The sequence below is a fragment of the Myotis daubentonii genome, chromosome 13 (genome assembly GCF_963259705.1).
Source record: "Myotis daubentonii chromosome 13, mMyoDau2.1, whole genome shotgun sequence".
NCBI lineage: Eukaryota > Metazoa > Chordata > Mammalia > Chiroptera > Vespertilionidae > Myotis > Myotis daubentonii.
In genome coordinates, this window is record NC_081852.1 from 16,930,396 (window position 1) to 16,944,210 (window position 13,815).

Consider the following 13,815-nt stretch of genomic DNA (forward strand, 5'->3'; position numbering starts at 1 on the left):
TAGCAACTCAGTAGCTCACCCCCAGTTATCTGGGGGCTAACGATTCAGTTATTACCTAGGTCTCTCCTGCCACCTGCCTTTCAGACATTTGTTAATTTCCAACCAGAGATTGGGCAGATAGAGAGAAGTAGATCTAAAATGCCTTTTATATGCAATCTGTTAGCAGCTCTGATGAGATGATATTGTGACGGGAATGGAGTGGAACCAGGCTGTGACGTGAGATGACATTGGGGGTTTTCCCTGGACTTGGGCACACAATTGAGAGTTGACTATACTTGGGTAATGAATATGTTCAGTGATGAAAAAGGTATTATTATTATTCCTTCTATTTTATTAGCCAAACGACCATACTATACTTTCCTCCATACGACAGAGCCTCTCCCATTGTTTTCTGTGTGACTCCAAACTCCGTTCCTCCTTCAGATTCTCTTAGGGAGGAGGCATACAAGTTTGACGTCTCTCCTTTCCCCCCCTCTGCCCCACAAAAAAGAATCCAGTAGGTAAGGGTAAAAAGTGAAACAGTTATTTGAAGAGAACATATGTGCATTTAAACAGAGCAACAGGTAGAAGCTCAATTATCTGCTCCATCCTAGAAGGGAAGCAATGTGTAAGCCATTCAGGCCAATTTGCTTTAGGCTGCAAGAGGGGTAAACCTTAAAAGTAAGTGGGTGGGTAGACCAGGAGGCCTCCACCGCCTCCAAACTCGGATGATAATGAAATCGTCAGCATCCCTAATGGTTGCTACTCGGGGTCCTTCCTAAAGCCAGTTCAAATGGCTAAAGAGAAAGCTGGACCCTGTGTGTATATTTAGATTCATACCGCAGCCCAGAAAAGTCTCAAAGTCCATTATAAATCCTGAAGATTGTGCCCCAGAACTTAACGCACAATAGGTGCTCATTACATACTTTGAAATACACTGACCTTAGACATTTTTCTATCTTTCATTATTTTATAAACCATCTCTACCCCATTGGCTTATCTTGAAAAACACAGCAGATGCCCGTAGGTGCCCCCAGGATGCTGCTGTGCTGTTGGCACTTTCTTGGGCTGGGTACCCAGTGCCTGAGAAAGGGGAGCAGTCCTGCGAGCTCAGTGAGCGGAGATGGACTGTGTCTTCTGCCAGTGTAGCCAAGCTCCCAGGTGACCAGGAAAACCTTTTGCCTGGCTCTTCTTCAGCATGGGAAAAGCCTAAAGGTGTCTGCATCCCAATAGAGACAATTAAATCAACCTGCCCGGTTCCTATAGCAACAGGCTCCTGGAGGAGAAAGAGAAGAGCACAGAAACTCAGGGCCTGTGGAAGTCCAGACGGTAAAATCAATGTCTCAGCCAGCTCCTTGCCGCCCATCCTGCTTTGTCAAAACATGATAAAGAAGTAGCTGTGGGCACCTGTCACTAACCTGGTTGCCTGTCTCCCACCAGGAGGCTGCCCATTCATTCCTTGGGGAAGTGAGAGGGGTTATCTCAGCCACCTGCCACCTGAAAGGGAAGAGTGTGAATTCCGCCCTCGGGTGTTGAGGGCCAGGAGGGGGCAGTTTGCTCTGCCCAGCCCATGGCAGCATTAGAGTTTCAGGAAGAGGAGGCAAATGCAGTCATAGTGGACAATTGCAGAGAAGTGAGATCGTTTTCATCAACAAATTGCTCTGGTGCTGGTACAAAATGACTTTCATTTCTATAAAATAGCCACACTCTGCCCATGGAGAGGAAAGGAGACTGTGTGTGGGTGGAGTCCCCGGGGAGCCTGGGGGTCTGGAGGACAGAGGGTGAATGCCAGGCCGCCCCTCAGAAACGGGCTATGCGAAACCACACAGCATCACCTTCGAAGGCTGCACTCCTTGTTAGCTCTCACCGTCCTCCACTGCCGTCTATCCAAATGGAATCTTTTTTCTTTCAATCCCTTTCTCTCTAAGCCTCAGCTTGTGACACTGCGAGAAGAGGGGCAATTATTCCAAATGCCTTCCCTGTATCATCGTCTCCCCTTTAATGCATTCTCCTCTGGGGAGTAGTTATGTGAAAAGGCTAAATCCCACAGCGCTGACAACCCACGGAGCCAGCAAAGAGACTCAATTTTCACAGTGCAGCCTGTCTCTCTGCTTCTGGGTTCCCTGCAGTAATGTGTCAGCCCAGATCGGGGGCCTTCCCCACCGTGGCCTAATATTCTGGTGGCTGGAGGGAATGCTGACCTTATGCTGGACCCTTCCGTGTCAGTGATGAAAGTAGCAGGGGAAGATGGAGATGATTTGCAGGTGCGGTGGGGTGCCTGTGGAGCGAAAGCCAATATTTCAAAGAGGCAGGTACCAGAGGAGGGTAGGAGCCCTGACCTCCCCAGACAGGTCACCCCTGCTCCTCACCTTCCACATGAAGACTACCCAACCAAACCCTCCTGTGTTGTCTCTATTGCCGCAATCCTGATTCTTCAGGTCATACCGACCCCCACTCCCCCAATTTATATACCTCCGTTCTCTACTCCCAGCTCATTTGCAGTCATACTGAAGGATACTTCCCATCTTTATGTAGCAGAGATGGAGATGCTGTTGGTATCCTTGTGTGAAAGATGCAGAGTCTGAGGGATAGATTTAGTCATTGTCACCTAACTAGGAAGCGGCAGAGTGGAATGTAAAACTTAGTCTATCAATTGTGCTGCTATGGTATAATGCCTTGCTAATGTTACTAATAATTGCTAATAGTCTTAACAGCTCACATAGACTTACCCTGTATCTGGACTGGTAGTGAGTGATTCATGGACCCCAGCCCCTTTTATCCAAGCCACAGCAGTAGGACAATCCTATAGTAGGCCCCATTTCACAGAAGAGAAACTAAAGCTAAGATACATTTTCTAATAACTTGCTCAGAGCCATGCAACTAGGATGTGAGAGAGCCAGGTCCATCTGAGCTTAACCTACCGCCCCATGCCATCTCCTTGGCCTACACCGCAGTGCTTGCCCATGCCGATGCATCATGGCGTGGCTGGTCTGGAGAGGGGGCATCTGCCAATGGCAGTGCAGCTCTTTTACCGGCATCTCCCTGCAGTTGCTTCCAGGTTTCATCTTGTTCTACTTGGCCACTTGCCACAGACTGTGCAATGCCACTCCCGTCCTAACTCCAGCAGGTCACCTGTGTACTCCCAGTGAGGACGCCAGCCCTCATCCTCAGAAAGCTGATTAACAAGTGGGGCTGTTCTTCTCTGGCAGCAAGGAGGCCCTCTCAGTCAGACCTACTGCCCTTCTCATCTTAGGGCTGAAATAAAGTTCCCAGAAATCTCTCTGGCATGTGGCCCGAGGCAAGGACAGGAGATACACTCAGGGATTTGAATTTATCCTAGACCCCTACTACAGCAAGCTTTTGAATTTCTTCCCTGAACACCCTTCCTTGTGGCCAATTTTGTAGCCACCCATTGCCACAGCTTCTTTTTGGGAAGGCAAGATTCACTACACCAGGGTGTCATTGTCATACTTGAAACTCTCCATTGAAGCAGAAAGGCTGGCGATCAAGCGTGTGGGGCCCTGAGCCCTTCGGGAGAAGCTGCTCATGCAATGCCCCCGCCCAGGCAGTGCAGTACAGTGCTCAGAGCATGCACATGTTTCCACTTCCTCTACATCCTGGCTCACCAAGTCTCCACCCAAACTGAAAAGCCTGTGTCTCAGGCGCAAGGAGACCTCAGCTTCCCTCCCGGACGGGCGTTAACACAACTCCTTGTGTCAAAGCCGAATGGTCGAAACACAGGGGCTACTCTGCTGAGACTGTTCCTAGGGCAAGAAATTTAAAAGGAAGGAGGAAGCAGATTACATGAAGGAAATAATTCTCTCGTTCTTACAGGCAGCAGAAGGAAATTGATATTCTCGCTGCCGTGAAAGGTCAAAATGCCAACTTTGAATTGAACTGTAAAGACTAAATTCTGAACAATTATTGTCGGCAGCAGCTGTAAAAATTTCAGCAAATTGCAGCTGTCTTAGGTCTTTCACCCAAAAGACCTACTCATTTTCTTGTGCAGAGTTCACTCTCCCTACCAGCCTGGCATGAGCAACCTAGCACTAAATCCCTTTGCCAAACTAGTCCACATGGTGGCCAGGCCAACACCAAGGGAGGCCCAGGCAGACGGCGCTTCTAACCTCATCTTTACACATAAACCGCAGGAAAAAGTCATAGTTTGAAATTGTTTCAGCGGCCTGACAATGCTTTTAAAACATGATAACCATCACACTTTACTCCTCTCTGAAAGGTTAGTTTAATCGTAGATCACAAAAAATTGGTTTCCACAAATGCATAATGGTTCATCTATGTCACACTTGAACTAAATGGTTTTTTAAATGGAGCTGAAATTATTTTGATGTGTACACAGTCCTGGGTTTCTATACAACCTTTTTTAACCAGCCCATCAGGAACCTTGCCTCGAAAGCCTCATTAATAATTCAGATGTGCTGATGACTTTAAAAGATCTATGGAATTGAAGCTCAGGAAGAAAGAAGGAAAAAAAAAAAGCTCCGCTTGACAAAAAGATAAATGAATGTAGAAAGAAGCTGTAGGAGTCTGGCAAGCTGTAGATCATCTCAGAACAGATTGTAACTTTATCATTCTGTCAGGGGGAATAATTTAAAGCACTTAATCAGTTAGCTTCGCTGTGAGGATGTAGCATTATGAATTCCTATCGTCCAATCTGTTCAAATCAAAGTGAACTTAATTATAATAGGTGAGAGAGCCGGAGCAGGAGAGAGGGGGGTCAGGGAGAAGGACCCACAAGGCAGGAAGTTTTCTGGGGGGTAAAGCGAGCTGCTGAACAAAGGACAGTGAGTAAGCTTTCACCAAAGTACCCCCCACTTCCAGCCGTCGTGTTGACATTGAGGGTTTGAGGTACTTGACAGTGCGAGGCAAAGTATAGACCAAGGAGAAACAAGCCAAGTGGCCATCAGCTAACCATAGATTCTGGACACACATGCGCTCGCACACACACACACACACACACACACACACACACACACACACACCCCTCTGTCACACCAGGTGAGCAATTTTTGTTAACATGTCAGCTTAGGACCACCGACAAGGCAGCTATGAATTGCTCTGATAGGCAGAAAAGGCGGCCGGAGAGGTTACTGTCTCTTCAGCAGTGGGTGTGCTGAAGCTTCTCCCTTTTTCTTTTCTTATCCTAAGCCACTAAAAGGAGGCATATGATTCCCAAGTTAGACTGTCCTATTTGCCCAGTCCCTTCGTACCTATACACATGGTCTCTTTTTCCAGAAAATTTCAATCCTAGAAAGAGGTGGGGTGAGGGCTAAGTCGTGGAAACCAGCATTGGATTGCTAAGAGGATGCCAGGCCACTGCGTCTCAGCCAGGGCCTGAACGCACTGACCCAGCATTCTTCCTCTGCCATCTCTGCATCTAAGGTGGCAATGAAATGCCAAGTCTTCCTTGAGCCCCCTTGTCAACAGCTCCGGTCATTATAGTCAGTTCAGGCAGTGCCACTAGGAATTCTTTTCATAACTTTATACCAACACCGAGTTTTCTTTCTTGAAATTTCAAAATCCTCTAAAAACATTGGTGGCTATTCTACTTTTTACTCTCATTGGCCAGCAAAATCTGTGGGTTTAATTTAAGACCCTCAAAACTGGCTTGCAAACAAAATAGAAGAATGGAACAGTTGACATACAACTTGAAGTATGCGTTTTACAAGCAAAGCTAAGTGCAGGCTGGGAGACCGAGACCCTGTGTGAGATTCTACATCCCTCACTCTGCGGCAGAGACAGTGCCCCTTACGTTCCACTCAGATCGATGGATGCCCAAATCTCTCCTCTGGTACAATGACTATACCCAGTATTTGATATATTTAACATCTTCTTCCCACCAAAGCTTTTCCGGCCACTAAAGGAACCCCAGAGAACATGACCAGCATTTGTTTTCCAACGCTTCTGTATTCTCTGAGGTCCCCCCTGGTGCCTCAAGTCCTCATGGCCCCTTGGTCATCACTTGTTATGGCAACAGAGGTATATTTCAGGTTCTGGGGTTCTCCCTACATTGCAGTTTCTCTTAGCAATGACTTCATTGTCAGCTTCTATCTATTGCCTTTTTGCATTTTTCTATGAACTTTCCAAAAGCTTTACCCTAGAACTAATTAAGCTTCTCATTTCTCCTTCTTGTTCTCTATCCATTTTGCCCTTTAGCAGAAAAGAAATGGTTTACAGATGAACCGGATAATGCCTATCCCAGAAACATTCAAATCAAGCCCATGAGTACCCACATGGCTAACCAGATCAACCAATATAAATCCACAAGCAGCTTGATTCCACCAATCAGAGAAGTTGAAGATGAATGTTGACTCCCAGGAGACCAGAACTATTTTTTTAAAGCCTGACAAACTTCATAAATGGTGATGTGACTTTTCTTCCTCTTACACACTGAATCACTGGTGGAAACCTTAGGATAAGTGAGATTTGCAAGAAAGATAAAGTAGACAGATCTTTCTCTTTGTTTGCCTTGAATATTGCTTCCATGTATTTTGGAGAAGAAAATGATTTCATTTGTAAATGAATATACTAAAATAGTCATGTATAGCCTCTAGCATTTTAAATTATTTTTATTTATTAGAAAGAAAATATATTTTTTTCTTTTTTTTTTCATTGTCAAATATCTTCCCTAGATCTACACAATGCAAAATCAAAATGAATATGTGGCCAGACTCCTTAATGCATATTTCTCTTCTTTCTCTCTTTTACTTTGGGGAGAATGATGGTCACCACCACAATTAATTATAACGAAAGGAAATGGATTATTTAAAAAAAAAAACTTTCAATGGTTCAATGATGTAAACATGTATTTTAGTAAATTCAAAAAAAAGAAGACGAAAGAGGGAAGGATGGGTGTGTATTTTGGCTGCTCTGACACCAGCTCTTAATAAATGGAGACATTTATTTTCACAGTTGAAAGTCATATTTTTGTAGTTTTAGTTTTCATTCTGTATTTCTTATCCCTTCGTTCATATACTTAAAGGGAAGACCTCGCAGCTTTTCTACAATTGCCAGGTCAGGTTCAGCCAGCCACTGACAGCACCCGGAGAGGGGTGAGCACGCTGGGACGTGGACACTGAGGGCCAGATGCACAGGAGACGTGGCTCTGCCTGTTGTCCTAGTGGTGGGGACTCCTAAGCTGTTATGCTTCTCACTTCATAGCTCTGAACCACCCTCAGAAGTGATTTCAACCATGAAAGGGTCTGGGGGGCTGTCCCCACTCCCCATGTCTCAGAGATTTTACCCTGAAAGTTTGTAAACACTAATGAATCCTTTTGTGTAACAATAGGATGTGATACTACATTCATTCTTTTCACTGAATTTTGTGTTTTAAAGCCAGATATTTTCTATAATCAAGGAGATGACTTTTGCCAGATTTTAGCTCTTCGGGCTTTCTTTCAGTCGCTGGGACAAAACCCACAAACTTGCTACAGCAATGTAAAAATTAATAACAAAAGGAAAGCAACAAATGAACTTAAAACAGACTGTTAGGAAAGGCCTTTGAAATTTACCAGCAATGAAATCAAATGTATCAGCCACTTCAAACTGTGGTCAAAATTCGTTCTAGCCACCAGACACAGTTCCCACGTCTCAGAGCCCTGCTGTGGCTTGCATGCCCAGTGTACAGTGGTCCCGGCAGCTGTTATATTTCAAACGATTGAGCAAGTCTTTTAATTACAGGATTATCCATTTTTGATACAGTCAGCAGGGTCTCTGGAGAAGCATGGATGTGACAGTAATTTTTATTTCCTTAAAAATGTAAACTGTGGACACTTGAAGAAACCAAACTTACCAAAATATCCCCCAAAGTCCCATAATATTCCATTAATTCTTTAGGCCATGACCCTGTGGTACCTAGTACGTTAGTGCAAATCAGATCAGAGGCAAGCCATGCAATCACCATGGAAACATATGCCCACTAAGTCCTCCAATTACAACGTAGGCAAAATGAGCTTCCGCCTCTGTCCACTCCCTGCGGAGCCAACGTCCTCGTGCTTGTCGGCGCCGTCCTGAAGTGACTTGTCAGACTGTGTCGTCACATTCTGTAGCATTAGCTCTATAAAAGTATTGTGAATATAATGTATGTCCAATTGGGTTGTTTAAAAACTACTTATAACCAATCGCTAGCCTCCTCAGCAGACTACAATGACGTCAGCAGTCTCCATTCAGGCTTCTAGGCATCTCCTGGTTTCCACTGTGGGGCGGGTCTCTGGCTGGGTTTTGACAGCTTTCCTGGGAGCCGGGCCTACTTTTACATATGATTTTGCATTGGGCTCTCCTTAGCACATGCACACCAAGCCACGCTCTTCTTTCCTTCATGAACCCCGGTGGACTCTTCCCCACTCGTGTTCCTGACAGTCATTTCTGAATTTGTCCTGTTTGGTCTCCTTCCAGGGGGTGATGGTGGCCACCTCAATGACCTTAGAGGAACTTAGGCCACTGAGTCCCTTGTCCGCTGCCCTCTCCTCCTCTGGCCACACCAGTCAGTCTGAAAGCAGTAAACGCCCAGCCCATCATTGCTGGAGACTGGAATCTGAATTTTTTTTTCTTTTTTAGTAAAAAGCTAAGATGGTCTTCTACAGCAAAGGATAACACCCCCCCCCCCCTCCACAACCACTAATTATTGGGAATCCATTTTCTTCTAAGGTGGAGCAGGAAGCTCATGCTGTTTGCCTTTGTAATAATGAATTGGCCAGAAAATAAAAGCAGGCGTGTATTTAAGAAGGTTGCAAAATGATTGGTTGGTTGCTCCTTAGACAAAACCTGCTTCCTGGTAGGCTGGCAGTGAGATGAAAACAGAAGCAAGACTGTAAGGTCACTCAAGGACTCCTAGAAGGCCAGAGCTTCCGGGTTTGTTTCTGTTCGTTCAACTCTCTGGCCCTGAGGGCGTGCTCATTCCACCCACCAGAACAAACTCATCTTTCTGGATAAATTCAGTACAGAGCGATGATGGTCATCATTGGTACAGTCAGTGTCATAGGCTCTGTCTGATCTGCCAGCCGAGGTTGAGGTTCAGAAACGCTGTTTTACCAAACTACAGATTCTTGGATGCTTTGGGAATCAAAGACTCACCAACAGGCTATTAAAAAACAGAAAGCACCTACTTATTAAGGCATTGTCACTGTCATCATCTTTCTTTCTAAGAATGCTTTCACTTCGGCCTGAGAAATTTTATATTTTAAAACATCACCTTGAACCAATATAAAACATCTTAAATAAAAGTGATTGTGACTAAGGCATGTTGGGGGAACACTCAGACCTCTTTCCTTCGAAAGGTTGGGACATCTAATGATGTACTTTGTACAAATGTAATTGAAGGCTTGAAATTAACTGGGAATTCAAGCTGTTTGTTTAGGAGTGGAAGGGGGGGGGAGTGAAAAAACATAAGAAAATTGGGCACATTTTCATGTGAAAAGGTGAGAGTCCAACTTTCCTACTAATGGTTTAATTGGGGATTCTAGAGCTACACCTGCAAATACCTAGCTATGTGCTATGAAAATGTCCTTTAATTCTCTGAGTCTCAGTGACATCTCCGTAAATGAGAGTGATTTGTCTCGATGACTCTAATATTCCTTTCAGAGCTGAGGGAACAGGGTCCGAGTCAGGAGTGGGAGCGTGGGAGCATGGGACCCAGCCTTTGGGGACAACTTGCCCTGGGCTGTCAGGATGGCCCTCCTTGCTGCCTCTCCCAGGTGGTACTCCTGAGGGCAGTGTGCACTTCCTGCTCTGGGCACATAGCCGTTAGTTTCATTCTTTAACTTTGGAGTCTCTTTAGGCTCAAAATACAAATTTCAAAAGTCAAATCCTCGTGGACCACATTGGTTAGATGTTTCTGTGTATTCCTAGGGTTTTCTTTGCAATCTCCTTCCTGCCTGTTTTATTTCTTGCCTCAAGGTTCAGTTTTGGTCAATCCCCCCACCTCTAACTCGTATCTCCAATTTCCAATATGTAGTTAGAGGCTCATGAATATTGGATTTCTGACGTTTTCTTCATTTTTTATTTCTACATGGGTATCTGGGTTTTAGGAAGTAATCAGTCTTCCCACTTTATTCCATATTCTCTGTTTATTTGATTTTTTCTTCCATTAGTACACTAGCTATCTCTTTACTACTTGCATTAATATGTCTAGTTTCGATATATCATGCTTCATTTTGAAAGAGAACCCCAGTAAAAAAAAGAAAAAAAAGAAAAAACAAGAAAGGAAGGTGTAAAAGGAGGAAGAGATTAGAAAGAGAGAGAAAACAAAAAGAATACCAAACCAATTGACTGAGATGTTAACCACCTTACTCATAAGAGTTGAAATCCATTCAACTTGGATGTGGAGTTCCAGTGCAGAATCTGCTCCCTTTCTCTTCTGAGTTATATTCTGTTCTTAGTTGCTGCCTTTGCAGCGGTGGTAAAATCACCAATCACCATAGTTCACCAAAGGGCCTTTAGTATTTAGGGTTTGACTCATCCTCTTTTAAAAACAGAAGGGACTGAGAATTCACTTACAACTCACCTGGTAAATTACCTTTGTGCCCCTTTTTCACTTGGCCCATGTTCCTGAAGGGCATTTTTTTTTCTATTTAGGACAGATGACTTAACATTTAGATCCCATGTTAATTTGAGGAGGTGAGGTAGCCCTTTGGGTTTATTTATGAGAGAGTAATCATTAGAAATGATTTCTAGCTGATTTGTATTGGAGTGGCCATATTGGTTGTTTAAGCGAAGTCTGTTTTGATTGGTAGTTCCCCTTGCCGAACCCATTGTTAATATTTTAAAAATTGCCATACAACAATTCAAAGAAGACTTTAATCTTATTTCCCAAGCAACTGCAGAGCCTAATTTGCCATTCCTATGGTAAGCTTGCTTGGAACATGTACAGAGAGAAAGCAGACCATGTGCCTGAAGCAGCAGCCCTTTGTCCCTACAACAGTCAAAGGCTCCCTGATATCATAGCCTCACATGGTTAGACTGAGAGGCAATTTTCAGTTAGACTATCTGTACCAGACCCTCCTTTTTTGCCTTGTTTTTTTAGCAAGAAAATTGGCCTGATACTTCCATAGCTAGAGATAGGCCACACTCAAGACATTCATCACGGAGCTAGGAAGAAAGAACAAAAACAAAAAGGTATAAACAGCCTTTTAAAGGGCCAGCCAAGAGCACGTGTGTCATGGCAAGAGATAGCACTTTGAGTTGAAAGGAGGGCGAGGTTGCATTGACCTATGTGGGATGAGAAGATACAGAGGAATATACTGTTTGATGGCATTGGGAGGTATTTCAATAGGCGATAAGTGACTTGAGGAATGTGGAGTGTGTTTTCCAGGGAGAGGGGGTCTTAATGGACCATAGCTCATTGATAAGAATGTGATTTCAATATATAGACAATTTTTACTACAGTGACAAGTTCACATAGGGGAGCTGAGGGAAACTAGGATGAGATCTCCTGGAAGGGACGAGAGAATAAACAGTTTTAAGGGGCAAGCGAAGATATTGAGACTTGGTTTAAAAAGTCATGGGAAGCCACTAAAAGTTCTAAACAGAGAGCGATAAGCACTAGTGCCTTTGTGTTGTCAGGTAGGAAATTCTGAGATGTCAGTTCTTCCTGGAAGTCATCATGAGAGTGTGCCCAGGGCTGAACCTGTTCTCAGTGGCGTTGAGTTCTCAGGGTGCGCGCGCCAAGTCAAATCTTAACATTTTGAAGCTCCTATCTTCCTCCAATATGTGTTAGGCATCCTGATAGAGAAAGCAGCTTAGCTGGAGTTGTAGGACCTCATGTGTGGGCTGGGGGTCGGGACAATGACTATAGTTCTAGAAGAGGTTCTTTGTGAAAGGAACACTGGATTTGGATCTCAAGGGAAGAACCATATGGAGGAGTGAAGAAATGTTGGATTCGCCCAAAGAGGAAGAAGATGAGAGCTATAAATAAGAGAAGGTCTTATAGGCATAAGGAGTGAGGAGCTGAGGAGAGGATTAGGGAAGGATTGGCATGTCGGGTCCACAGCAGTGTTGGTAAAGTAGGGGCAATGGCTGAGTTCTCCAAAAGAGGAAATATGAAAAATCAACTGGCAGGAGACTGTTAGGGGGCCACACCCATGATTTTAGAAGCTAAAAGGAATAACATAAGTAGACACTCCTGGGATAAGGGATCTAGGGTACTGGAGACTCAGGAAATGGGAAACGTGAGAGGGAAACTTTCAGATAGAGAGGGAGAGTCATCAATATGATTGGAGATGAAGGGTATTGAAGATGGTGATCCAGTAGTAGAAGGACTCACTTGACAAGGCCAGGAAACTTGTTTGGTTGTCTTTATCCCCAGAACATTCATGAGGCCTGGCTCAGGGTAGGCAGTCAGCCCCTATGTGTAGCTTTGGGCTCCATGGGCAGTACAAGTCGGATGCTCTTCTAGGTCACTGGCATTCTTCCTGGAGAAGAAGTCAAAAGAGAGGGATCTCGAGGTGGGCCTCTTCTTTCACTTCCCTGTTCATATCACCCCATTGTTTCTCCCCCCCCCCCCCCGGAAACGCTGGTTTCAGGGCAGCTTTGGTGTCAGGGTTCTTAAACGCATTACTCACTTTGCTTTGGTGGCCTTTCTTCACAGGCAGCATGAACAAAGAGTTTCTTTCTGACCCGGTGAAACTGACCTTAATTTCTAAGTAGATTTTTAAAAATTTAAGTTTCCTTTGGTCTATTTAGCCCCTTGAGGATGTCTGTGTTTCTTCTCCTCCACCTCGCTTTTCTGCATAGCAGGGATGAAAGTGTCACCAAAGCTCTTCAGTGTGTCTGCCTCAGGAAGCAGTTCTGGGCCCACTGCTCAGGATCTTAGCAGTGCAGACGTGGCCCCGGCCCGGGCCTGCCAGAGGCAACCAGAACTGTCCTCATGTGGGACTCAGGCTCAGTGTGAGAAGGCGGCCAGCAAGTAAGGGAGCCCCACCAGCAAGGTGATGGCCCCTCACTTCCACCCTGATCCCCTGGCGGCCCCAGGGAGGCCTGCTCCCCTCCCCTCTGATGGCTGAGTACAAGCTGAGACACGTTTGACGAGAACTGCAATATTTCAAATATAAACCGAGATCTGCCTGAAAATCCTAATTAAAAATGTCCCACTTCGAGGCAGCAGGATCATCATCCCTGCCGAAAACTTCTGGCCCCTTGGCCACCACTTCACACCCACAGTAAAGAAATTCCCCACTTCACACCCAAACCTGCACTCAACATTTCTTCAGGGGACTAAGGGAAAACGGTACGCTTACCCCGAGGTCAGCCGGCATGTTCATTAAGGAAAAGGAGCGTGGCTTATTCATTGTGTTTCAAACTTTCGCTGGTTGGCATTATGGTTGTGATGATAAAGTAACGGCTGTGATGGAGCGGGAACGGGGGGACGGATGAATGCTGGTGCTCTGAAATGATCTACCCAACCGTCATCTGTAACAACCAGTGATCACTCTCTTGTCTTGTAAAAAGGGTTTGTACATAACTTGTACATGGTTTCATTTTGTATTTTTCGCAGATTAAAAATTTATGTATTTGTGTTCTAAAAGGAGCGTTTCTTGTGTCTCTGTAGCACCCACATGGCCATGGGGGATGGGGGACGGGGGGTGAGAGCGACAAAGTCCCTGAGTTCCACGCAGGTTGCTATGTTCTCTAGGATAAAGGCAAAGTTGGGGACTCATAGGATTTGTGGGTTTGCCTTTCCAGCTTTGATTGCAAGTCGTCTCCCACCTCTCCAAGGGCTCTGTCAGAGGTGCCAACCCAGGCCTGGAGTGGGCAGCGGGGAGAAAAGAGCCAGTCATTAGCTGTGATGCCTGAGACTCCCTATGGAGTGGGCACCACAGGCTC

The 13,815-nt window shown here is 45.1% G+C and overlaps 1 protein-coding gene across 13 annotated transcripts in view; it reads left to right on the forward strand.

The window, feature by feature from the left end:
• Positions 1 to 13,516, forward strand: part of KCNMA1 (potassium calcium-activated channel subfamily M alpha 1) — a 704,741-nt gene extending 691,225 nt beyond the window's left edge. For 5 of the 13 annotated variants that reach the window (XM_059662260.1, XM_059662263.1, XM_059662271.1 and 2 more), the window contains one exon: positions 6,154 to 6,327. In XM_059662260.1, coding sequence (XP_059518243.1) covers positions 6,154 to 6,178 — 25 coding nt within the window. In that variant the 3' untranslated portion in view covers positions 6,179 to 6,327. Of the gene's footprint in view, positions 1 to 6,153 lie in introns of all 13 variants that reach the window. The other 8 variants (XM_059662261.1, XM_059662264.1, XM_059662272.1 and 5 more) reach the window with 3 other exon arrangements.
• The last annotated feature ends 299 nt before the right edge of the window (positions 13,517 to 13,815 follow it).